At 39.0% G+C, this 25,952-nt stretch overlaps 1 protein-coding gene across 1 annotated transcript in view; it reads right to left on the minus strand.

Annotated features, from left to right (window-relative positions):
• ATP13A1 (ATPase 13A1) overlaps positions 1-25,952 on the minus strand; it is a gene marked incomplete in the record, with an annotated part of 348,893 nt that overhangs the window by 272,117 nt on the left and 50,824 nt on the right. Inside the window, 1 exon segment of the mRNA XM_053717905.1 lies at positions 19,900-20,026. Coding sequence (XP_053573880.1) covers positions 19,900-20,026 — 127 coding nt within the window.

Consider the following 25,952-nt stretch of genomic DNA (forward strand, 5'->3'; position numbering starts at 1 on the left):
TTGGTTCTGGGAGCTCTTCAAGCTCCTCCGTTTGAACCTATGCATTCATTGGACATTAAATTACTTTCTTGGAAAGTTTTGTTCCTTTTGGCCATCTCTTCTGCTAGAAGAGTTTCTGAATTATCTGCTCTTTCGTGTGAGTCTCCTTTTCTGATTTTTCATCAGGATAAGGCGGTGTTGCGAACTTCTTTTGAATTTTTACCTAAAGTTGTGAACTCCAACAACATTAGTAGAGAAATTGTGGTTCCTTCATTATGTCCTAATCCTAAGAATTCTAAGGAGAAATCATTGCATTCTTTGGATGTTGTTAGAGCTTTGAAATATTATGTTGAAGCTACGAAATCTTTCCGTAAGACTTCTAGTCTATTTGTTATCTTTTCCGGTTCTAGGAAAGGCCAGAAAGCTTCTGCCATTTCTTTGGCATCTTGGTTGAAATCTTTAATTCATCTTGCCTATGTTGAGTCGGGTAAAACTCCGCCTCAAAGAATTACAGCTCATTCTACTAGGTCAGTATCTACTTCCTGGGCGTTTAGGAATGAAGCTTCGGTTGACCAGATCTGCAAAGCAGCAACTTGGTCTTCTTTGCATACTTTTACTAAATTCTACCATTTTGATGTATTTTCTTCTTCTGAAGCAGTTTTTGGTAGAAAAGTTCTTCAGGCAGCGGTTTCAGTTTGAATCTTCTGCTTATGTTTTTTGTTAAACTTTATTTTGGGTGTGGATTATTTTCAGCAGGAATTGGCTGTCTTTATTTTATCCCTCCCTCTCTAGTGACTCTTGTGTGGAAAGATCCACATCTTGGGTAGTCATTATACCATACGTCACTAGCTCATGGACTCTTGTTAATTACATGAAAGAAAACATAATTTATGTAAGAACTTACCTGATAAATTCATTTCTTTCATATTAACAAGAGTCCATGAGGCCCACCCTTTTTTGTGGTGGTTATGATTTTTTTGTATAAAGCACAATTATTCCAATTCCTTATTTTATATGCTTCGCACTTTTTCTTATCACCCCACTTCTTGGCTATTCGTTAAACTGATTTGTGGGTGTGGTGAGGGGTGTATTTATAGGCATTTTAAGGTTTGGGAAACTTTGCCCCTCCTGGTAGGAATGTATATCCCATACGTCACTAGCTCATGGACTCTTGTTAATATGAAAGAAATGAATTTATCAGGTAAGTTCTTACATAAATTATGTTTTTAGTTAAAAGGGACAGTTTACTCAAAAATTTTGTCCCCTTTAATTTGTTCCCAATGATGCACTTTACCTGCTGGAGTGTATTAAATTGTTTACAAGTATTTCCATTACCCTTATATTGTCATTTGAATTAGTTTATTTAGCCTGTGGTATCGCCACCCATCCTGAAAGCTGTGTTAACACAGCCAGTAGAAGAAATTACACTCCCAGTGGGTTATAGTAGAGATAAGGTAATAAAATGTTAATTTGTTATTGTTCCCTCCAAGTGTTGGTTACTGGTTTACGGACAGATATAAGATAAAGAAGCAGGTATATGTACACAATGTGATAAAGTAATGAGATCTGATTATACCAACAAGCTCAACCCATTTTATTAGGTTGTGGCTTCAAAACACAAAATCAGCTAATTCATATACACAAATAAGCCTTAAAAAGCAAATCTCATACATTTTATACTCTGCAGCTGGCAAAAAAAAGTAATTGGAAAAACATTAAAGGGCCATAATACCCAAATGTTTAAACACTTGAAAGTGATACAGCATAGCTGTAAAAAGCCGACTAGAAAATATCACCTGAACATCTCTATGTAAAAAAGAAATATATTTTTCCTCACAAGTTTGTCAGTAGCCACATCCCATTGTAAAGGACTTCTAAGCAGCAAATCAGTATGCCTGTCCCGGGACAGCGGAAGGGACGAGCTTACGTGCACTCTCCTTATTTCCCTATTCAGTTTAAAGGAAGTTTACCATGAAATCTCATGAGAGTTAAGTGAAATCTCATGAGATCACAGTAAAAGAGTTCATGACCTCAGCACTGTTGATGCTGATTGGCTGCTGTTCATTTCTTCCTTTTTTTACCTGCAGCTGGGCTGCAGCCGAGTATACCTTTTTACACAGAACTTACTCTGCTGAGCTGAGGAGATTGTGAGGTAAAATATCTTCCTTTTTTACATAGAGATGCTCAGGTGATATTTTCCCGTCAGCTTTTTACAGTTATACTGAATCAGTTTTAAAGTGATTCAGCATATGAGTATTATGTCCCTTTAAAAGGAAAAAACATGGGAATGCCCACAGGTCAAACAAATATGGCTCAAACTCTCTGAGTTACTTAGCGAAGTCTTATCTGAAACTATCTCTCTAACACCGTCACAAGCATTGTTAAACGAACACATTAAACCCTTTAATGCACCTATCAATACGTTCATACGTACACTATGCACGGCCACTAGGATTTGCTTAGCACGATATTGGAAATCAGGAGCACCCTCATGGGGGGAGGTGATGGACAAGATTCAAGCTACATATAAAATGTTGGAAACGATAGCCCACATTAAAAATAACTATGAACAATTCTTAAAAATATGGAACTTCTGGATCTTGTCAGGACATTAGATACACAGAGGGCGGGAGCAGGTAGCTTTGACATTAGGATAGGTTGCCTACAGATAGGGTCTCTGAGACGACCCACAAAGCTGCTCAGGCGTCTGAGATTCGACTTTTGCTTAGAAACTGGTGGGGGCCCTTCTCTCGGATCTGCTGCAAGGGAAAAGAGGCGACAGGCAAGTTGTTGGTAATTTAATTTTATGTTGGTTTATGTTTGGTTTTTGAAGGGTTGGGGGGAGGGGGAGGGGGGGGAAAGTATATAAAGTACATATGTTGGGTGTGGAGAAGGGAGAAGTGAGAAATTGTTTAATTTGTTTTTTACTGTTGTTCCCTTCAATGCACCCTTAAAAATTTAGTAATATAGTTGGCTACTCAACAACACAGGCCTGAAGATTTTTGCCACAACAGCTCTATAAGACACCATTCATGTGCTAATGGACCTTTAGATAACTTCTCCATAGCGGATCACTGTGTGATGGACTAAAGCCTCTGATCGGGGGATGGTGGAGGGGTTTCGTTTTGTATTATATAAACAATATGACCTGTATTTGTTATAATTACTGCAATAAAAATCATTTCAACTAAAAGGAAAAAACAATTTTATAGTATACTGTCCCTTTAAGTTTAAAAAATGGGTTACTTTAAAAACACATTACTAGACATGGACTGGCTAATACACAAAAATAGGTCCTGGTAAAAGAAAAACCAGGGAATTGAAAAATCACAGTATACGTCTGCTACAAGTATGTGTGGTCTATATGAGGTAGATAAATATATATATGTAGGTGTATTGGATGAAACCACAAATATAGTCATCAATATTCAATGAAACTGCCATAATCCAGCTCATATTTGTCTGGTTATACCATGTGATATGCGTTCAACTAATATATAGTGAGTAGTTGGCGTTGTTACTGATGTTGGTGCTTGGGAGCAAACTCAGAGTGATATATATTAGTTTTACAATAATAAAGGAGGTCACTGTTATAATGCATAAATGGAGGGTTTCTTAAAGTTACAGATTCCCAACATATACAGTGCTCTCCTACTATTATGAGTTTAGGGTAAGAGCTGCAAACATCTCCTTGTAGTGTTCGCCTATGCTAGGGCTTTATAGTATACTTATACCCTTTAATACAACAAAGGGTAAAACATGTCAGGGGAGAGGGCTTATGGGACCCTTCTATTTTTTAAAATAATAGACTAGTGATATGGCATTAGACCAATGTCTGAGCTGCTACCTAGCTGTATATACTAGCTTTTGAATTATCTATGTGGGGTAACCGTTGCGATACCAATACAGATCTTACAACCACTATTTGTCAAACAATCAGAACCCTGTGGATAACCTTTGTGCTAAGACACAATAGTAGTAACTGCAATGAGCTATTAAGTATTCAAATTATATTTATGGTGTCTAAACAAATAGCACGATACCGTTGTACTATCTTAATAGCGTATGTGAGCAGGGGACTATAACTTTAACGGCCAAACAATTCGGCCAAACAATTGTATCTAACATAAGTGAGCGTTTACATTGTTAAACGCAGGGTATTACCATTGATACAAAACGTAAGATTAGTATCCATATACTGATAGAACACTGTCTACTTATTTTTACAATATACTCTAGCAGTGGACTATAACAATCTAGAATTGGTAGCTAATATATGTGGGTGATTACATTTGTAACCGCATGTTGTTATAACTAATATATAATTCAATGATAATATCCTTGTACTAATATGAGACTGACTAAGTTGTATTAAAGGGTATAAGTATACTATAAAGCCCTATCATTGGCGAACACTACAAGATGTTTGCAGCTCTTACCCTAAACTCATAATAGGAGAACACTGTATATGTTGGGAATCTAACTTTAAGAAACCCTCCGTTTATGCATTATACCAGTGACCTCTTATTATTGTAAAACTAATCTATATCACTGAGTTTGCACCCAAGCACTAACATCAGTAACAACGCCAACTACTCACTATATATTATTTGAACGCATATCACATGGTATAACCAGACAAATATGAGCTGGATTATGGCAGTTTCATTGAATATTTGATGACTCTATTTGTGGTTTCATCCAATACACCTACATATATATCTTTATCTACCTCATATAGACCAGACATACTTGTAGCAGAGGTATACTGTGATTTTTCAATTCCCTGGTTTATCTTTTACCAGGACCTATTTTTGTGCATCAGCCAGTCCATGTCTTGTAAATGTATTTTTAAAGTAACCCATTTTTTAAACTTTACTAGTACTGTAAAGTAGCTGTAATAGTAAATGATGCAATTGATACACAGCACCTAAGGGCCACAGTGACACTATATTTAAGGTCAGTCATATATTACTAGTGGCTTCATTCCTTACTAACCAAATAGAAAAGTAGTCCCATCAATTTTCCATTTCTGAGGAAACATAAGTTTGACAGAAAACATAACTGTGCACAAACTTATGTTTCCTGTCAAACTTTTTTGTAATTTAGTATTTATTCAAATGTGTGCACAAACTTAGGTTTCCTGTCAAACTTTTTTTTCAATTTGCATTTATTATCAGGTATTGACCACATTTGGATAAATAGGAATTGTTATGTTGCAATAATTATGTGATCAATAAATTGCTTATATAGCTTGTGCAACAAGTAGGTGATCTATATAATGTTTATATTGTTTTTGAATTTATGTGATTTATCTAATGCTTATATTAATTTTATTATATCGTTTTTAAATAGTTTGATTAATGTATGTTGGTGATATAAATATACATATTTTAGACAGTACCAAAGGAATTAATGAAAAAAGGGGTGTGTACATTGAATCAATTTTGATTGGCTATGTTAACCTTTATTAGGTAGATGTGAACAGAAAACAGATTATGCCTGAGGAAAAAGCCAGCAAGGCTGAGAAACGCGTTACGTACCGGTTTTAAGAGCTAGGTATGCTTATCAGCTCTATAAGATTTTAATATGCTTTTAATAAATGGTGTTTATTTGTGTTCACATCATTATTCATGTGAGGCTGATTGAGCCCAGCTGGGAGTAGCAGACTCCACACCCTGGTTCAGTGAGTTGACACTGAGATATCAGTCCGTTTCAATCAGCCTGATGTAGAACATCTCTCACATCCATTTCCCTTTCCATAGGGCCCTTAAAGAAGAAAATATTCTCTAGAGGGAAAGAGGTTCTGGGCTAAGATGGATTTCAAACCAATCCCGGCCATATATTAGTATCCTAAAAACACTAAAACGAAGAAAACCTACGAACAAGAGACATTGAAAGAATCAGATCATATTAAGAGTTATTAATAGACATATTTTTGTCCCTGTACAAAAACTGAAAATGTTTTAAATGGGATTGAACAGCACGACAATCTCAACACTATGAAAGAGATTGAAAATAGGCTGAAGCTCAAAAAATTATAAAAATGAGAAATAAAGATTGCACCTTAAAAAAAATAAAAGGAGCGTGTATTAGCATTGAGCTGATACCAAATGGTGGCAAATACAATTAACACAGAATACACACTATGTAAACAGAGAAGCCGCCGAAACTATATGCTGAGTAGAGCACAATACAAGCTCTGCAGATAAAAGCCCATACTCTCTAATAAAAAGATCCCAATGGATTGCAGATATTAAGTGCATATGAACGTAGTAGAGGAATCTGCATCCGCCAACAAAGGCGGTTCTTACTAGGCTAAAAGCATGATATGCTGTGGCTATAAAATGCGCCCCAAACTCATCTATAAGTGCTGTACCCTGTGTGCTAAACTAAAGTAGTCTCATCGCTGCAAGTGCTATAAAAAGAGGAAGGGAAACCTGACAGGCATAACGGCCTGAACAAACTGCTACCATCACAGATCAAAGGCTAGGCTGCTTCTCCCTCATCAGCGCAACAACTAACAGTCACATAAACAGTATAACACAATAAATACTGAGCCCCTACAATTAGAAGCACTTAATACCGTAAAAACGGATCATGCAGGGATAGGAGGAAGAAATTATAATGTCGCCATGACACCCATTCCCCACACACCATAAGCCTGGGTCTTTCAGTTAAATTTCCCGGCAATGGAAGCGGCAAATCCCTGTCCCTGGCAGAAAGCCAGTTATATGCTCAGCCGCAAGATATCCCAAGCTAGAGGATATATAAGTGAATACAAACTCTTCCTTAGGGTAGAAGGTCTTAGTTTTTGCCTGAGAATCCTAGTCCTTCCTCCGATACTTTATATTCCTTGGAAAATATAAGAAAGGACTAACCCTCCAGGGTCTTCTGCTGTGGAACAGACACAGCAGCTACAGGTCTGTTAGTCTCAACCGATCACTGATAGAGACCTGAAGATAGAAGAAAAACAGAGTAACCAACCCTGGTTTTCTATACAAGGGTTAGCATAATCGTTGGAGTTAAAAGTAAGGACTACCTCACCGACCTCCAACAGCTAATAGCCACCATTACTCTTACTAAAGAGGATTACATGGACACAGCATTGCCCCAATCCTTGCTTGCAGGGAAAAGTAGCCAATAAAGGATTAAAACTTGATTTTCTTCAGACACCAACTTCGCACACCACCTACGATGTTTACAGGCAAAAATGACTGGTAATTGTGGGAAGGGGGAGGATACTTGAAGCTTTGCTGAGAGTTTTTTGCCTCCACCTGGTGGCCAGGAGTTGAATTCCCACTAGTAATTACAATGGATTCGTGGACTCTTCAAGCCATTGGAAAGAAAAACAATTTATGAAAGGAATAAGCATAGAGAATGTATGCTTACATGGCGGTTCTCACTTTATTTAGGAGATAACCTAGAAATACTTGAACTAGCATCTTCCATACAAAAAAAAAAAAAAAATGGAGATGATTTATAGTTCCTACATGCACTTTTCACTGCATCGGCTTATGCGGATATTCTAGCGAAGCACAAGCAGCTTTTAATATTAAATAGCTGTGCAGTATCAATTTCCCTTTAAAGTAATGGTAAACAGAGTAATATGTAGCTCTCTTTACCATTATATTAGTGGTTTAAAAATTGACAATATTAGTGTAAAGATTTAGTTTCTATAAAGTTATCTAGATTCTATACATAGAAAGAAATGAAGCGCAAAGAGAACAAATTCAAGTGTAGCTTTAATAAACCAACATCGTGGGCACAATATTGGTTTAATAAAACTACACTTGAATTTGTTCTCTTTGCGCTTCATTTCTTTTTATGTATACACGTTTCCTGGATTCCACAACCTCTGGCAAGAAAGGCTGGGTTTAAGGGAGCTACAAAGATGGACATTGTGACTGCTTACAAATTTGAAATAGTTCCAAAATCCTGAAAGATTGGATGTATGTTTCTTCTTTTCACTGGGGACATTTTATGAAAGTAAAATTTTAAAGGTATCACTTATACTAATCCCAGACAAGGGGGCCTAGTTATCAAGCCGTCAACCTCAAATACGCTGGAATTCCGCAGCGTATTTGTGGCGAGGCTGATTCGACTTAGTTATCAAAGGCTAGAGACCGGCAAAAGTAGAATTTTGTGACGTAAACTTCGATCCGCCGGACTCAGTCCGTCACAGATCGATTCTTACGTCACTCCAGATGTTCCGCACACAAGTACGGCACAATCTGACTACTTTTGCTAGTTATAAAAAAACTAGCAGGTACGCTCGGCACTTTTCCGGCCCAGCGTACCTGGTTTTCAAACCGCCACCCTGGAGGCGGCGGATCCCATAGGAATCAATGGGAGTCTGACCATAGCGAAAGTTCATGTTCGCTGCTGCCCGACATCCCATTGATTCCTATGGGAGATGTCTGCACCTAACACCCTAACATGTACCCCGAGTCTAAACACCCCTAATCTGCCCCCCCTACACCGCCGCAACTAAATAAAGTTATTACCCCCTAAACCGCCGCTCCCGGAGCCCACCGCAAGCTACTCTATACATATTAACCCCTAAACCGCCGCTCCCGGAGCCCACCGCAACTATAATATATGTATTAACCCCTAAACCGCCGCTCCCGGAGCCCACCGCAACTATAATATATGTATTAACCCCTAAACCGCCGCTCCCAGAGCCCACCGCAACTATAATATATGTATTAACCCCTAAACCGCCGCTCCCGGACCCTGCCGCAACCTATATTGAATTTATTAACCCCTAATCTGCCCCCCCCTACACCGTCGCCACCTATAATAAATTTATTAACCCCTATCCTGCCCCCCACTACACCGCCGCCACTGTAATAAATTTATTAACCCCTAAACCTAAGTCTAACACTAACCCTAACACCCCCCTAACTTAAATATTAAATAAATCTAAATAATATTTCTATTATGAACTAAATTAATCCTATTTAAAACTAAATACTTACCTTTAAAATAAACCCTAATATAGCTACAATATAAATAATAATTATATTGTAGCTATCTTAGGATTTATATTTATTTTACAGGCATCTTTCAATTTATTTTAACTAGGTACAATAGCTATTAGTTATTAACTATTTAATAGCTTACCTAGCTAAAACAAAGAAAAAAAATTCCTTTAAAATAAAAACTAACCTAAGTTACAATTACACCTAACACTACACTATCATTAAATAAATTATTCCTATTTAAAACTAAATACTTACCTGTAAAATAAACCCTAAGATAGCTACAATGTAATTAATAATTACATTGTAGCTATTTTAGGAATTATATTTATTTTACAGGTAACATTGTATTTATTTTAGCTAGTTAGAATAGTTATTAAATAGTTATTAACTATTTAATAACTACCTAGCTAAAAGAAATACAAAATTACCTGTAAAATAAATCCTAACCTAAGTTACAATTAGACCTAACAATACACTATCATTAAATAAATTAAATAAATTAACTACAAATAACTACAATTAAATACAATTACATAAACTAACTAAAGTACAAAAAAAAGCTAAGTTACAAAAAATAAAAAAAATAGGTTACAAACATTTAAAAAATATTACAACAATTTTAAGCTACTTAGACCTAATCTAAGACCCCTAATAAAATAACAACCCCCCCAAAATAAAAAAATGCCCTACCCTATTCTAAATTAAATAAAGTTCAAAGCTCTTTTACCTTACCAGCCCTTAAAAGGGCCATTTGTGGGGCATGCCCCAAAGAATTCAGCTCTTTTGCCTGTAAAAGAAAAATACAACCCCCCCCCCCAACATTAAAACCCACCACCCACATACCCCTAATTTAACCCAAACCCCCCTTAAAATAACCTAACACTAATCCCCTGAAGATCATCCTACCTTGAGTCGTCTTCACTCAGCCGAGCAGCGATGGAACCGAAGAGGAGACCTGGAGCGGCAGAAGTTATCCTCCAAGCGGCGCTGAAGAAATCTTCCATCCGATGAAGTAATCCTCCAAGCGGTGCTGAAGAAGTCTTCTATCCGGGCGATGTCATCTTCCAAGCGGGGTGTTCAATCTTCATCCTGCCGACGCGGAACATCCTTATTTCCCAACGGACTACCGAGGAATGAAGGCTCCTTTAAGGGACGTCATCCAAGATGGCGTCCCTTCAATTCCGATTGGCTGATAGGATTCTATCAGCCAATCGGAATTAAGGTAGGAAAAAATCTGATTGGCTGATAGAATCAGCCAATCGGAATTGAAAGGACGCCATCTTGGATGACGTCCCTTAAAGGAGCCTTCATTTGTCAGTAGTCCGTCGGGAAAGAAGGATGTTCCGCATCGGCGGGATGAAGATTGAAGACCCTGCTTGGAAGATGACATCGCCCGGATAGAAGACTTCTTCAGCGCCTCTTGGAAGATGACATCGCCCGGATGGAAGACATCTTCAGCGCCGCTTGGAGGATCACTTCATCGAATGGAAGATTTCTTCAGCGCCGCTTGGAGGATAACTTCTGCCGCTCCAGGTCTCCACTTCGGTTCTATCGCTGCTCGGCTGAGTGAAGACGACTCAAGGTAGGATGATCTTCAGGGAATTAGCGTTAGGTTATTTTAAGGGGGGTTTGGGTTAGATTAGGGGTATGTGGGTGGTGGGTTTTAATGTTGGGGGGGTTGTATTTTTCTTTTACAGGCAAAAGAGCTGAATTCTTTGGGGCATGCCCCACAAATGGCCCTTTTAAGGGCTGGTAAGGTAAAAGAGCTTTGAACTTTTTTAATTTAGAATAGGGTAGGGCATTTTTTTATTTTGGGGGGGTTTGTTATTTTATTAGGGGGCTTAGATTAGGTGTAAGTAGCTTAAAATTGTTGTAATATTTTTAAAATGTTTGTAACTTATTTTATTTATTTTTTGTAACTTAGCTTTTTTTTTTGTACTTTAGTTAGTTTATGTAATTGTATTTAATTGTAGTTAATTTATTTAATTAATTAATTTAATGATAGTGTAGTGTTAGGTTTAATTGTAACTTAGGTTAGGATTTATTTTACAGGTAATTTTGTATTTCTTTTAGCTAGGTAGCTATTAAATAGTTAATAACTATTTAATAGCTATTGTACCTAGTTAAAATAAATTGAAATGTGCCTGTAAAATAAAAATAAATCCTAAGATAGCTACAATATAATTATTATTTATATTGTAGCTATATTAGGGTTTATTTTAAAAGGTAAGTATTTAGTTTTAAATAGGATTAATTTAGTTCATAATAGAAATATTATTTAGATTTATTTAATTAATATTTAAGTTAGGGTTAGTGTTAGACTTAGGTTTAGGGGTTAATAATTTTATTACAGTGGCGGCGGTGTAGTGGGGGGCAGGATAGGGGTTAAAAAATGTATTATAGGTGGCGACGGTGTAGGGGGGGCAGGATAGGGGTTAATAAATTTAATATAGGTTGCGGCGGTTTAGGGGTTAAACTATTTAGTTGCGGCGAGGTGCGGGATCGGGGTTAATAACTATTATAGAGGGCGACGGTATAGGGGGGGCAGGATAGGGGTTACTAGGTATAAGATAGGTGGCTGCGGTGTCCGGGAGCGGCGGTTTAGGGGTTAATACATTTATAAGAGTTGGGGCAGTGTCTAGGAGCGGCGGTTTAGGGGTTAGTAACTTCATTTAGTTGCGGGAGGCTCCGGGGGTGCCGGTATAGGGGGTAGAACAGTATAGTATAGTGTGGGTGCTTAGTGACAGGCTAGCAAGAAAGCTGTAAAAAAGTCGAAGAGCAGCGAGATCGGATGAGTGATAACTCTCACAGTCCGCTGCTCATCGCCCCGTACTTGGTGCGCGGCTTTTTGACAGCTTTTTTGATAACTTAGGCGAATTTTTGCAGGTCCGCGGCGGCGATGAGGCGAGCTTAGGCGAGCGTATTGGGCCGGCGAAGACAGGTAAAATAGACGCGTTGATAACTACCCCCCATCGTCTGTTTTGGACTTTACATGTTCATAATAAGGACATTTTTTAACATTTGTGCATTTAACATTTATAGTAGCACTGACTTAGCTCTGAATAGTTCTTTTCATTGTTCTAGATATCTAGATTATATAATATAATATAATGGGTGCTGCCATATTTGAACTAGTTTTCTATATATCTGCTGAGAACAATTAGAGAAATAAAGATAGATAAACCAGGCAGTAAAAAAAGAGTTTGTGGAAACAAGCTGTGTAGAAACACAAATAACCTTGTATGTAAAGACTATTTTATTGCCTGTTTGATATCTGCCCATAATTGTTTGTAGCAGGACAGTGAAATAAGGTAACGCCTTAAAGGGAAATGAAACCCAACTTTTTTTCTCTCACGATTCAGATAGAGCATGCAATTTTAAGTAACTTTCTAATTTACTTCTATTATCAGTTTTTCTTTGTTCGCTTGGTATCTTCATTTGAAAAAGCAGGAATAAAGCATTTAGCCCCCAGTCAGCAAGCGCTACCCAAGTGCTGAAACAAAAAAGGGACGGCTCCTAAGTTTATATTCCTGCTTTTCAAATAAAGATACCAAAGGAACAAAGAAAAATAGATTATAGGAGTAAATTAGAAAGTTGCTTCCAATTGCCTGCTCTATCTGAAAAATGAAAAAAAAAAATGTTGAGTTTCAAATCTCTTTAAAGGGACATTAAACACAAATTGTAAACTGCATAACAATGTACCTTCATATCTGAGAATTTGGCAATGAATAATACAGCTTTATTTTGTCAAATGAGAATATTTCATATATTTTTTTTTTCTTTTCACCGATTTCCCTAATTCCTTGAACAAAAAAACCCTTGCTAACCAATCACAAACTAATATTCAGTTATAGCATGAACTTTGTTTGCACATGTGCAGTTAAAGGGACATGAAACCCACATTTTTTCTTTCATGATTTAGAAAGAGCATACAATTTTAAACAACTTTCTAATTTACTTATATTATCTAATGTGCTTCATTCTCTTGATATACTTTGCTGAAAAGCATATGTAGATAGGCTCAGTAGCTGCTGATTGGTTGGTGCCCAAAGATGCCTCGTGTGATTGGCTCACCCATGTGCATTGCAATTTCTTCAACAAAGGATATCTAATATAATATATTATATACAAAGCCTCAAAGATAAAACTAGCTATTATTTTACAGAAAATCATTGGATTTAAATTAAAAAAAATTGCAATATACTTTCATAATTTATTTTGTCTTCTTTCCCTATTTATCTATGTTTTATTATAATATCATAATGAGTAATACCCCTTTAAGATTCATTTTCATATGTAACTGGATGGCTAATCTTTACCTTTTAGCTTTACCCATATTTTAAAAAGGAACCAGTTTTTTTGTTTTTTTTTTAGCAGTTATTAATTTTATGAGATGTTTTCCTGATAAACTTTTTTTTTTTTTTTTAAAGAGACAGTCTACGCAAAAACAGAATTTATGCTTACCTGATAAATTACTTTCTCTTGCGGTGTATCCAGTCCACGGATTCATCCTTACTTGTGGGATATTCTCATTCCCTACAGGAAGTGGCAAAGAGAGCACACAGCAAAGCTGTCCATATAGCTCCCCCTCTGGCTCCGCCCCCCAGTCATTTGACCGAAGGTTAGGAGAAAAAGGAGAAACCATAGGGTGCAGTGGTGACTGTAGTTTAAACAAGAAATTTTAACTTGACTTAATTGCCAGGGCGGGCCGTGGACTGGATACACCGCAAGAGAAAGTAATTTATCAGGTAAGCATAAATTCTGTTTTCTCTTGCAAGGTGTATCCAGTCCACGGATTCATCCTTACTTGTGGGATACCAATACCAAAGCTTTAGGACACGGATGAAGGGAGGGAACAAGACAGGTAACCTAAACGGAAGGCACCACTGCTTGCAAAACCTCCCAAAAATAGCCTCCGAAGAAGCAAAAGTATCGAATTTGTAAAATTTGGCAAAAGTATGCAGTGAAGACCAAGTCGCTGCCTTACAAATCTGTTCAACAGAAGCCTCATTCTTGAAGGCCCAAGTGGAAGCCACAGCTCTGGTGGAATGAGCTGTAATTCGTTCAGGAGGCTGCTGCCCAGCAGTCTCATAAGCCAATCGGATGATGCTTTTCAACCAGAAGGAAAGAGAGGGAGCCGTCGCTTTTTGACCTCTCCTCTTACCAGAATAGACAACAAACAAAGATGATGTTTGTCTGAAATCCTTAGTTGCTTGTAAATAGAATTTCAAAGCACGAACCACATCAAGATTGTGTAAAAGCCGTTCCTTCTTAGAAACTGGATTAGGACACAGAGAAGGAACAATGATTTCCTGGTTAATGTTATTAGAAACAACTTTAGGAAGAAAACCAGGTTTGGTACGCAAAACTACCTTATCTGCATGGAACACCAGATAGGGTGAATTACACTGCAAAGTAGACAATTCTGAAACTCTTCGAGCAGAAGATATAGCTACCAAAAACAAAACTTTACAAGATAATAACTTAATATCTATGAAATGTAAAAGTTCAAACGGAACCCCTTGAAGAACTGAAAGAACTAAATTTAGACTCCATGGAAAAGCCACAGGTTTATAGTCAGGCTTGATTCTGACTAACGCCTGTGCAAACGCTTGAACATCTGGTACTTCTGCCAGACGCTTGTGTAAAAGGATAGACAGAGCGGATATCTGCCCCTTTAAGGAACTAGCTGATAAACCTTTCTCCAATCCTTCTTGGAGAAAAGACAATATCCTTGGAATCCTAATCTTACTCCACGAGTAATCCTTGGATTCACACCAACAAAGATATTTCCGCCATATCTTATGGTAAATTTTCCTGGTGACAGGTTTTCTAGCTTGGATCAGAGTATCTATGACTGATTCAGAGAACCCACGCTTGGATAGAATTAAGCGTTCAATCTCCAAGCAGTCAGTTGCAGAGAAAACTAGATTTGGATGCTTGAATGGACCCTGTATTAGAAGATCCTGCCTCATTGGCAGTGTCCATGGTGGGAGAGATGACATGTCCACTAGGTCTGCATACCAAGTCCTGCGTGGCCACGTAGGCGCTATCAGAATTACCGAGGCCTTCTCCTGTTTGATTCTGGCTACCAGTCGAGGGAGAAGGGGAAACGGTGGAAAGACATAGGCCAGATTGAAGGACCAAGGCGCTACTAGAGCATCTATCAATGCCGCCTTGGGGTCCCTGGACCTGGAACCGTAAAGAGGAAGTTTGGTGTTCTGACGGGACGCCATCAGATCCAACTCTGGAATGCCCCGTAGCTGAGTCAGCTGAGCAAATACCTCCGGGTGGAGTTCCCACTCCCCCGGGTGAAAAGTCTGACGACTTAGGAAATCCGCTTCCCAGTTGTCTACTCCTGGGATGTGAATTGCAGATAGATGGCAAGAGTGATCCTCCGCCCACCTGATTATCTTGGTTACTTCCTTCATCGCTAAGGAACTCTTTGTTCCTCCCTGATGATTTATGTATGCTACAGTCGTGATGTTGTCCGACTGAAATCTGATGAACTTGGCCGCCGCTAGCTGAGGCCATGCCTGGAGCGTGTTGAATATCGCTCTCAGTTCCAAAATGTTTATCGGAAGAAGAGACTCTTCCCGAGACTATAGGCCCTGAGCTTTCAGGGAGCCCCAGCCTAACAGACTGGCGTCGGTCGTTACAATGATCCACTCCGGTCTGCGGAGGAGACAAATCTGCATAATCTCCATTCCACTGTTTGAGCATGCACAATTGCAGTGGCCTGAGATGAATTCGAGTAAAAGGGACTACGTCCATTGCTGCTACCATTAATCCGATTACCTCCATGCACTGAGCTACAGATGGCCGAGGAATGGAATGAAGAGCTCGGCAAATAGTTAAAAGTTTTAAACCTTCTGACCTCCGTCAGAAATATTTTAATTTCTACCGAGTCTATTAATGTTCCCAGGAAGGGAACCCTTGTGAGCGGGGACAGAGAACTTTTTTCGGGGTTCACCTTCCACCCGTGAGACCTTAGAAAGGCCAGAACAATCTCCGTATGAGCCTTGGCTCTGGGAAAAGACGACTCCTGTATTAAGATGTTGTCTATATAAGGTGCTACTGCAATGCCTCGCGGTCTTAGTACCGCTAGAAGGGACCCTAGCACTTTTGTGAAAATTCTGGGAGCGGTGGCCAACCCGAAGGGAAGGGCCACGAACTGGTAATGCTTGTCCAGAAAGGCGAACCTTAGGAACTGATGGTGATCTTTGTGGATAGGAATATGAAGGTACGCATCCTTTAGATCCACGGTAGTCATATATTGACCTTCCTGGATCATTGGTAAGATTGTCCGAATGGTCTCCATCTTGAATGATGGAACTCTGAGGAATTTGTGTAGAATTTTTAGATCCAGGATTGGCCTGAAAGTTCCTTCCTTTTTGGGAACCACAAACAGGTTTGAGTAAAAACCCAGTCCTTGTTCTGTAATTGGAACTGGATATATCACTCCCATCTTGAGTAGATCTTCTACACAGCGTAAGAACGCCTCTTTCTTTGTCTGGTCTGTAGACAGACGAGAAATGTGGAACCTTCCCCTTGGAGGGGAGTCCTTGAATTCTAGAAGATATCCCTGAGCAACGATCTCTAATGTCCAGGGATCGGGAACATCTCTTGCCCAAGCCTGAGCAAAGAGAGAGAGTCTGCCCCCTACCAGATCCGGTCCCGGATCGGGGGCTACCCCTTCATGCTGTCTTAGTAGCAGCTGTAGGCTTCTTGGCCTGTTTACCCTTGTTCCAGCCCTGCAAAGGCTTCCAAGTTGCCATGGGCTGTGAAGTGTTACCCCCTTGCTTTGCGGTAGCAAAGGCTGAAGCAGGACCGCTACTGAAGTTGAAAAAGGAACGAAAATTAGCCTTGTTTTTAGCCTTAAAAGGCCTATCTTGCGGGAGGGCATGGCCCTTTCCCCCAGTGACATCCGAAATAATCTCTTTCAACTCGGGCCCGAAAAGGGTCTTTCCCTTGAAAGGAATATTCAGTCATTTTGTTTTAGACGACACGTCGGCCGACCATGATTTAAGCTAAAGCGTTCTGTGCGCCATGATGGCAAAACCAGAATTTTTCGCCGCTAACTTAGCTAAATGTAAAACGGCATCTGTGATAAAAGAATTAGCCAGCTTTAGAGCCTTAATTCTATCCATAATTTCGTCATATGAGGTCTCCGTCTGGAGCGACTCCTCCAGCGCCTCAAACCAGAAAGCCGCTGCAGTAGTTACAGGAATAATGCAGGCAATAGGTTGGAGAAGGAAACCTTGTTGAACAAATATTTTCTTTAGTAAACCTAATTTTTTATCCATAGGATCTTTGAAAGCAAAACTGTCTTCAATTGGTATGGTTGTGCGCTTGGCTAGTGTTGAAACTGACCCCTCTACCTTAGGGACCGCCTGCCACGCGTCCCGCCTAGGATCAGTTATGGGGAACATTTTCTTAAAGATAGGTGGGGGAACAAAAGGTACACCTGGTCTTTCCCACTCCCTAGCAACAATATCCGCTACCCTCTTAGGGATCGGAAACGCATCAGTGTATACAGGGACTTCTAGATATTTGTCCATTTTACACAATTTCTCTGGGACCACCATAGGGTCACAATCATCCAGAGTTGATAAGACCTCCCTAAGTAGTACGCGGAGGTGTTCCAATTTAAATGCTAGTGAATCTGATTCTGCCCGCTGAGAAACTTTTCCTGAGTCAGAAATTTCTCCCTCAGACATAACATCCCTCGCCCCTACTTCAGAGTGTTGTGAGGTTACATCAGATAAGCCTCCCAAAGCTTCCGACTGCTCCTCATCTGTTCTTAAAACAGAGCTATCGCACTTTTTAGGGAAAACTGGCAGTTTGGATAGAAAGGCCGCAAGGGAATTATCCATGACTGCCACCAGTTGTTGCAATGTAATAGGTGCTAATGCACTAGAGGTACTAGGTATCGCTTGAGCGGGCGTAACTGGTGATGACACATGGGGAGAGGAAGGCGGACTATCCTCATTACCTTCAGTCAAAGAATCATCTAGGGCTATATTTTTAAGTGACACAATATGATCTTTAAAGTGTATAGACACATTCGTGCACTTGGGACACATTTTGAGTGGGGGTTCCACCATGGCTTCTGAACACAGAGCAAGGCTTTTCCTTAGTGTCAGACATGTTTAACAGATTGGTATTATACACAAGCAGGCTTGGAAAAACACTTTATGTAATAAAAAATACAATTTGCAATAAATGGTACTGTGCCTTTAAGATAATAAAAGCGCACACAATTTTACAAAACTGTGAAAAATGAACCAAATCTCTTGAAGTTTTTACAGTATGTGCCTAATGCTTCGATATGATTGCACAGCAAGTTTCAGCCTGATTAACCCTTTAATGCCCAAACCAGAGCCGCCTAATGCAAACAACCGGTTAATAAACTACAGCACCTTGCCACAGCAGCCTGCTGTGGCCCTACCTTCCCTTAAGGATTGAATTTGAGAAAAGCAAGCCTCCTGAAGTCCTCAAGCAGTCTCTGGACCCATGTGAAGCAGCATGCAGAGAAATCTTGTCAGAATAAACTGCGCAACTGAGGCGCGAAATTAGGCCCCTCAGAACCCAATTTAGGTGACTAAAAATAATGCCATGTGGAATAAAACCCCAATAAACACATCAAAAGTGCTTAAAAGTGTCAATAAAGAGTATTTTTCTTAATAAAATAATCGATTGCCCTGCTAAAGTGATAACCAGTCTTATTGAGCCCACTTAAATAAGCCTCTAGTTCTATACTAAGTTTCAGAACATGGCTTACCCTTCCCACATGGGGAATCTTGTCAGTCTTCTAGCATTATCTTGTCTTGACTAGAAAAAAGATGACTGAAACATACCTCAAAGCAGTTAAGCCTGCAAACTGTTCCCCCCAACTGAAGTTTTCTGGTACTCCTCAGTCCTGTGTGGGAACAGCAATGGATTTTAGTTACAACATGCTAAAATCATTTTCCTCTCAGCAGAATTCTTCATCATATTTCTGCCAGAGAGTAAATAGCACAAACTGGTACTATTTAAAAATAACAAACTTTTGATATATATAAAAACTACAAATCTAACACCACTTCACTTTACCCTCCTGTGGAGATGCTACTTGTTAGAGCGGCAAAGAGAATGACTGGGGGGCGGAGCTATATGGACAGCTTTGCTGTGTGCTCTCTTTGCCACTTCCTGTAGGGAATGAGAATATCCCACAAGTAAGGATGAATCCGTGGACTGGATACACTTTGCAAGAGAAATTAAAATTTCATGATGCAGATAGAACATGCAATTTTAAACAACTTTTCAAATTTACTTTTTATCATCAAATTTGCTTTGTTCCCTTGTTATTCTTTATTGAAAGCTAAACCTAGGTAGGCTCATATGCTAATTTCTAAACCCTTGAAGGCCGCCTCTTATCTCAGGACATTTTGGCAGTTTTTACAGCTAGACAGCGCTAGTTCATGTGTGTCAGAAATCAATTTGCTCACTCCAGCGTATTAAGAGAGTCAGCACTGACTGGCTAAAATATAACCATGTTGGTTATACAAAACAGGGGAATGAGGAATAAAGGGATCATCTATCTTTTTAAACAATAAAAATTCTGGAGTAGACTGTCCCTTTAAATTGTGTGCCGGAATTAATGATAAGATTTAAAAGGAAAACAAAGTTCTTGTGCACAAAGATTAACTGCTGATATGTAGCCAGTTAATCAAAGAAGTATGGTGGTAGCCCATAGCTGGGGTGCAGCCACTTTGAGTGCCACATAGGATACTCATAAATAAGTACATTACCAGTTATAAATAAGTGCATTAGCAGTGTGATGTGATAGCACAAAGATCACATCTAATAAACAAACATACAAAGGTAACAGTGTTAAATATTACTAAGGATATCCTCAGCCAAATTGTGAAATTTAAGATTACAAGTTTACCTTCTATCCAAACATAACCAGCAGCAGCGATTGCAAACACCAGGAGAAAGAGGATGAAGATAAATGTTTCCAGGTTATTAGCAGTCACACGCTTAACTCCAAAGAGGATGGTTCGAAGCAGTTTACCCTATTGGAGGGTAGAGTAGAAAAATATAACGAACTCTATTAAACCTTAAAATAATCAGTTTTTTCCATAAAGAGAAGCTAAAGTAGGGACAGAAAAGTCAAACTTCATGATTCAGATAGAGCATGCAATTTTAAACTTCTTTCCAATTTACTATTATAAAATGTGCTTCTTTCTCTATGTAACCTTTGACGAAAAGCATACCTAGGTTAGGCTGAGGAGTGGCAGTGCAATACTGGGAGCTAACTGGTAAAAGGTGTCTACACTTATATGTATCTTGTCATTGGCTCACCTGATGAGTTCAGCTAGCTTCCAGGAGTGCAATTCTGCACCATCACTAAGGATACCAAGAGAATGAAGCAAGGATCAAAATTTGTACTTGCCCATTCGCCTTGGCCGAGTAAAAATTGAACTGCGGTGAGTAGTGAAAGCTCATGAATGTTGAATCAACATTCACTCATTATTAGAGTTCCCGTGAAGGTAGAGCGCAGTTGCATCAACATGAAGGAGCTGAGAAAAAGCTTGGGAGAGGCATCATCAGGAGTGTGGTTTATGTGACTTAAGTGTTTCACAATGGCTAAACACATGCAAAGAAAGGGTGGGGTAGTGGGTATGGTGTGGGCATGTGAAGGGTGGGAACAAAAGTGGCTAGTAACATTTTGGCCTGGTTCAGGACTTGAAATTTTGTGCCTCGACAGAATTAAATTGGTAAGTTGTAAAAAATTGTTTGCTCTGTATGAATCATGAAAGAAAAACTATTTGGGTCTAATGTCTGTTTAGGATGCAAATCACAGTTATGTTTTTGGCCAAAGCCTAGCACCTTCAATTTAACATCTAAAAATTACATTCAACAACACTGATACTAAAAAGACAAGCTACTGTAGGTAAAATCATCAAAAATGTATTATTACAAATAAGAACACACAAAAGATATCACACTTCTTCAACATTTTTCTTAAAGATTACGGGTTCCAGAGTGAATACTGTTTTTTTTGTCTCAAGGAGACTTATCCCACCACAGACTACAAAAGACGCCATTTTAAAAAATATTTTCATATTTATACAAAAGACACAATGATAGTTTTCTAAAAGGTGACTGTACATCAATTCAAAGAACGATACATGGTTCAGTAGCAGGCTATCATTTCTTAGAAAAGGAGAACTGATTCAGGCTGGTTCCTATATATCATGCATTGAATATGTTTCTTAAGATATCCAAAGCACAAATTAATTGCATAATTTAACACAAACTTGGTGATAACTCGTGCAACAATCTTTGAAAACCAAAAAAGTAGCTAATTTTATCTTAACTGTTATAATTTGAGCCAAGTGGGTAGTAAAAACAGCCAAGTGGTGTGCCTTATAATGAACCAGGTGGTCAGTAAAATCTAAGTAAATGCTTCCTATTTCATTCATGTCCATGAGTCCATGAGCTAGTGACGTATGGGATATGCAATCCTACAAAGGGCAAAGTTTCCCAAACCTCAAAATGCCTATAAATACACCCCTCACCACACCCACAATTCAGTTTTACAAACTTTGTCTCCTATGGAGGTGGTGAAGTAAGTTTGTGCTTGATTTTCTACGTTGATATGCGCTTCTCAGCATTTTAAAGCCCAATTCCTCTCAGAGTACAGTGAATGTCAGAGGGATGTGAAGGGAGTATCACCTATTGAATTCTATGGTTTCATAGGTTCTCTGTTATCGGTCGTAGAGAATCATCTCCTACCTCCCTTTTCAGATCGACGATATACTCTCATATTCCATTACCTCTACTGATAACCGTTTCAGTACTGGTTTGGCTATCTGCTATATGTGGATGGGTGTCTTTCGGTAAGTATGTTTTCATTACTTAAGACACTCTCAGCTATGGTTTGGCACTTTATGTATTAATATCAAGTTCTAAATATATGTATTGTACTTGTATTTGCCATGAGTCAGGTTTATGTATATTTCCTTTTGCAGACTATCAGTTTCATATTTGGGAAAAAACAGTTAGGAAAATATTTCTTACCTGGGGTTTAGTCTTTTTTCAAATTGACTGCTTTTTCATTAAATTTCCGCAGGCAAAATTAGGCTTTCGAGGTCGCAAAATGCCGATGTTTATTGCGTCATTCTTGGAGCACAAATTTTTTTGCCCCGAAGGTACGTCCGATGACGCAAATTCATCATTTCTGGCGTCTTAGTTGACGCCGAGTTTCTTTGCACAAGGTTGCGTCTGCAATGATGCGAGTGTGTCATTTCCGGATGTTGTTAGCGCCAAAAAAATTAATTTTGCATTGTGCGTCATACTTGGCGCCAAATAATTTCATTATTTAAAACCCCATTCCTATATGCCTCTTGCCTTTTTCTATGTCAGAGGGCTATGCTGTTTGCATATTTTCCCATTCCGGAAACTGCCATATAAGGAAACTGATCGTATTGCTTTATATGTTGTTTTTCTCTTAAGATGTCTCAATCTGATCCTGTCTCAGAAACCACTGTTGGAAACCTGCTGCCTGATAACAGTTCTACCAAAGCTAAGTGTATCTGTTGTAAATTTGTGGAGATTATATCTCCAGCTGTGGTATGTAATAGTTGTCATGATAAGCTTTTACATGCAGAAAATGTATCCATCAGTAATAGTACAATACCTGTTGTTCCTTCAACATCTAATGTACATGCTATACCTGTGAATATGAAATATTTTATTGCTGATGCAATTCAGAAGGCTTTATCTGCTATCCCGCCTTCTAATAAACGTAAAAGGTCTTTGAAATTTCATCAACTTTATTAGAAGTTTTAAAATGACCTTGTCTCTCAAGGGTACCGAATAGGATTCAGAGTAAGACCTCCTGTGAGAAGAATTTTTCTCTCACGCATCCCAGCAAATCCAGTAAAGGCTCAGGCTTTTCTGAAGTGTGTTTCAGACCTGGAGCTTTCAGGGGTAATCTTACCAGTTCCGTTTTAGGAACAGGGTCTGGGGTTTTATTCAAATCTATTCATTGTCCCAAAGAAAAAAATTCATTCTGGCCAGTTCTGGATCTGAAAATTTTGAATCGTTTAGTGCCAACTTTCAAAAATGGTGACTATAAGGACTAATCTGCCTTTTGTTCAGCAAGAGCATTATATGTCCCCGATAGACTTACAGGATGCATATCTTCATTTTCCGATTCATCCAGACCACTATCAGTTTCTGAGATTCTCTGTTCTAAACAAGCATTACCAATTTGTCACTCTTCCATTTGGCCTAGCGACAGCTCCAATAATCTTTTCGGTGCCATACTCTCTGTAATCAGAGAACGGGTATTGCAGAGTTTCCTTATTTGACGATATATTGGTACTAGCTCAGTCTTTACATTCTGCCGAATCTCACACGAATCAACTAGTGTTGTTTCTTCAAAGACATGGTTAAAGGATCAATTTACAAAAAAGTTCTTTGATTCCTCAGACAAGGGTCACCTTTTTAGGTTTCCAGATAGAGACAGAGTCATGGACACTAAATCTAATAGACAAGAGACAATTAAAATTGGTTTCAGCTTATCAGAACCTTTAGTCTCAAACATTCCCTTCAGTAGCTATGTGCATGGATGTTTTAGGTCTCATGACTGCAGCATCGGACGCAATCCCCTTTGAACGTTTTCACATGAGACCTCTCCAGCTTTGTATGCTGAACCAATGGTGCAGGGATTATACAAAGATATCACAATTAGTATCTTTAAATCCCAATGTTCGTCTCTCTCTGACTTGGTGGTTAGATCACCATCGTATAGTTCAAGGGGCCTCTTGTTCATCCAACCTGGACTGTGATCACAACAGATGCAAGTCTTTCAGGTTGGGGAGCTGTCTGGGGATCTCTGACAGCACAAGGGGTTTGGAAATCTCAAGAGGCGAGGTTACCAATCAATATTTTAGAACTCTGTGCTATTTTCCGGGCTCTTCAGGTTTGAATAGAGAACTGTTCATTTGTTTGCAGACAGACAATATCACAACTGTGGCATATGTCAATCATCATCTTGGATACTTGCTTGGGCGGAATCCAGCTCCTGTCTAATTTCTGCGGTTAATATCCCAGGTGTAGTCTGACGGATTCTCAGCCGTCAAACTTTACACCCGGGGGAGTGGTCGCTCCATCCAGATGTGTTTTTTCAGATTGTTCAGATGTGGGGTCTTCCAGAAATAGATCTGATGGCTTCCCATCTAAACAAGAGACTTCCCAGGTACCTGTCCAGGTCCAGGGATCCTCAGGCGGAGGCGGTGGATGCGTTAGCAGTTCCTTGGTGTTATCTACCTGCTTATATTTTCCCGCCTCTAGTTCTTCTACCAAGATCATCATGGAACAATCATTTGTGCTGCTTGTAGCTCGAGCATGGCCTCACAGGTTTTGGTATGCGGATCTTGTTTGGATGTCCAGTTGCCAGCCCTTTAAGACCAGACCTTCTCTCTCAAGGTCTGTTTTTCCATCAGGATCTCAAATCATTAAATTTGAAGGTATGGAAATTGAACGCCTAGTGCTTAGTCATAGAGGTTTCTCTGACTCAGTGATTAATACTATGTTACAGGCTCGTAAATCTGTTTCTAGGAAGATTTATTATCGAGTTTGGAAGACTTATATTTCATGGTGTTCTTTTCATAAATTCTCCTGGCATTCTTTTAGAATTCATAGAATTTTACAGTTTCTTCAGGATGGTTTAGATAAGGGTTTGTCTGCAAGTTCTTTGAAGGGACAAATCTCTGCTCTGTTGTATTTTACAGAAAGATTGCTAAGCTTCCTGATATTCAACGTTTTGTACAGGCTTTGGTCCGTATCAATCCTGTCAATAAATCAATCTCTCCTCATTGGAGTCATAATTTGGTTTTGAAGGCTTTACAGGCTCCTCCGTTTGAGCCTATGCATTATTTGGACATTAAACTACTTTCTTGGAAAGTGTTGTTCCTTTTGGCCATCTCTTCTGCTAGAAGAGTTTCCGATTTATCTGCTCTTTCTTGTGAATCTCCATTTTTTGATTTTCCATCAGGATAAGGCAGTTTTGCGGACTTCATTTAAATTTCTACCTAAGGTTGTGAATTCTAACAACATTAATAGAGAAATTGTTGTCCCTTCCTTGTGTCCTAATCCTAAGAATTCTTTGGAGAGATTCTTACATTCTTTGGATGTTGTAAGAGCTTTGAAATATTATGTTGAAGCTACTAAAGATTTCAGGAAGACTTCTAGTCTATTTGTTATCTTTTCTGGTTCTAGGAAAGGTCAGAAGGCTTCTGCCATTTCATTGGCCTGTTGGTTAAAGCTTTTGATTCATCAGGCTTATTTGGAGTCGGGTTAGGCCCCGCCTCAGAGAATTACAGCTCATTCTACTAGATCAGTCTCCACTTTGTGCGCTTTTAAGACTGAAGCTTCAGTTGATCAGATTTGCAATGTAGCGACTTGGTCCTCTTTGCATACATTTACTAAATTCTACCGTTTTGATGTATTTGCTTCTTCGGAAGCAGTTTTTGGTAGAAAAGTTTTTCATGCAGCTGTTTCAGTTTGATCCTTCTGCTTATGTTTAAGTTTTTATTTTTGAGAATAAACTTATATTTGGGTTGTGGATTTCAGCGAAAACATAATTTATGCTTACCTGATAAATTCCTTTCTTCTGTAGTGTGATCAGTCCACGGGTCATCATTACTTCTGGGATATTAACTGCTCCCCTACAGGAAGTGCAAGAGGATTCACCCAGCAGAGCTGCATATAGCTCCTCCCCTCTACGTCACTCCCAGTCATTCGACCAAGGACCAACGAGAAAGGAAAAGCCAAGGGTGAAGTGGTGACTGGAGTATAAATTAAAAAATATTTACCTGCCTTAAAAACAGGGCGGGCCGTGGACTGATCACACTACAGAAGAAAGGAATTTATCAGGTAAGCATAAATTATGTTTTCTTCTGTTAAGTGTGATCAGTCCACGGGTCA

This window comes from Bombina bombina, chromosome 6, assembly GCF_027579735.1.
Source record: "Bombina bombina isolate aBomBom1 chromosome 6, aBomBom1.pri, whole genome shotgun sequence".
NCBI classification, from domain to species: domain Eukaryota; kingdom Metazoa; phylum Chordata; class Amphibia; order Anura; family Bombinatoridae; genus Bombina; species Bombina bombina.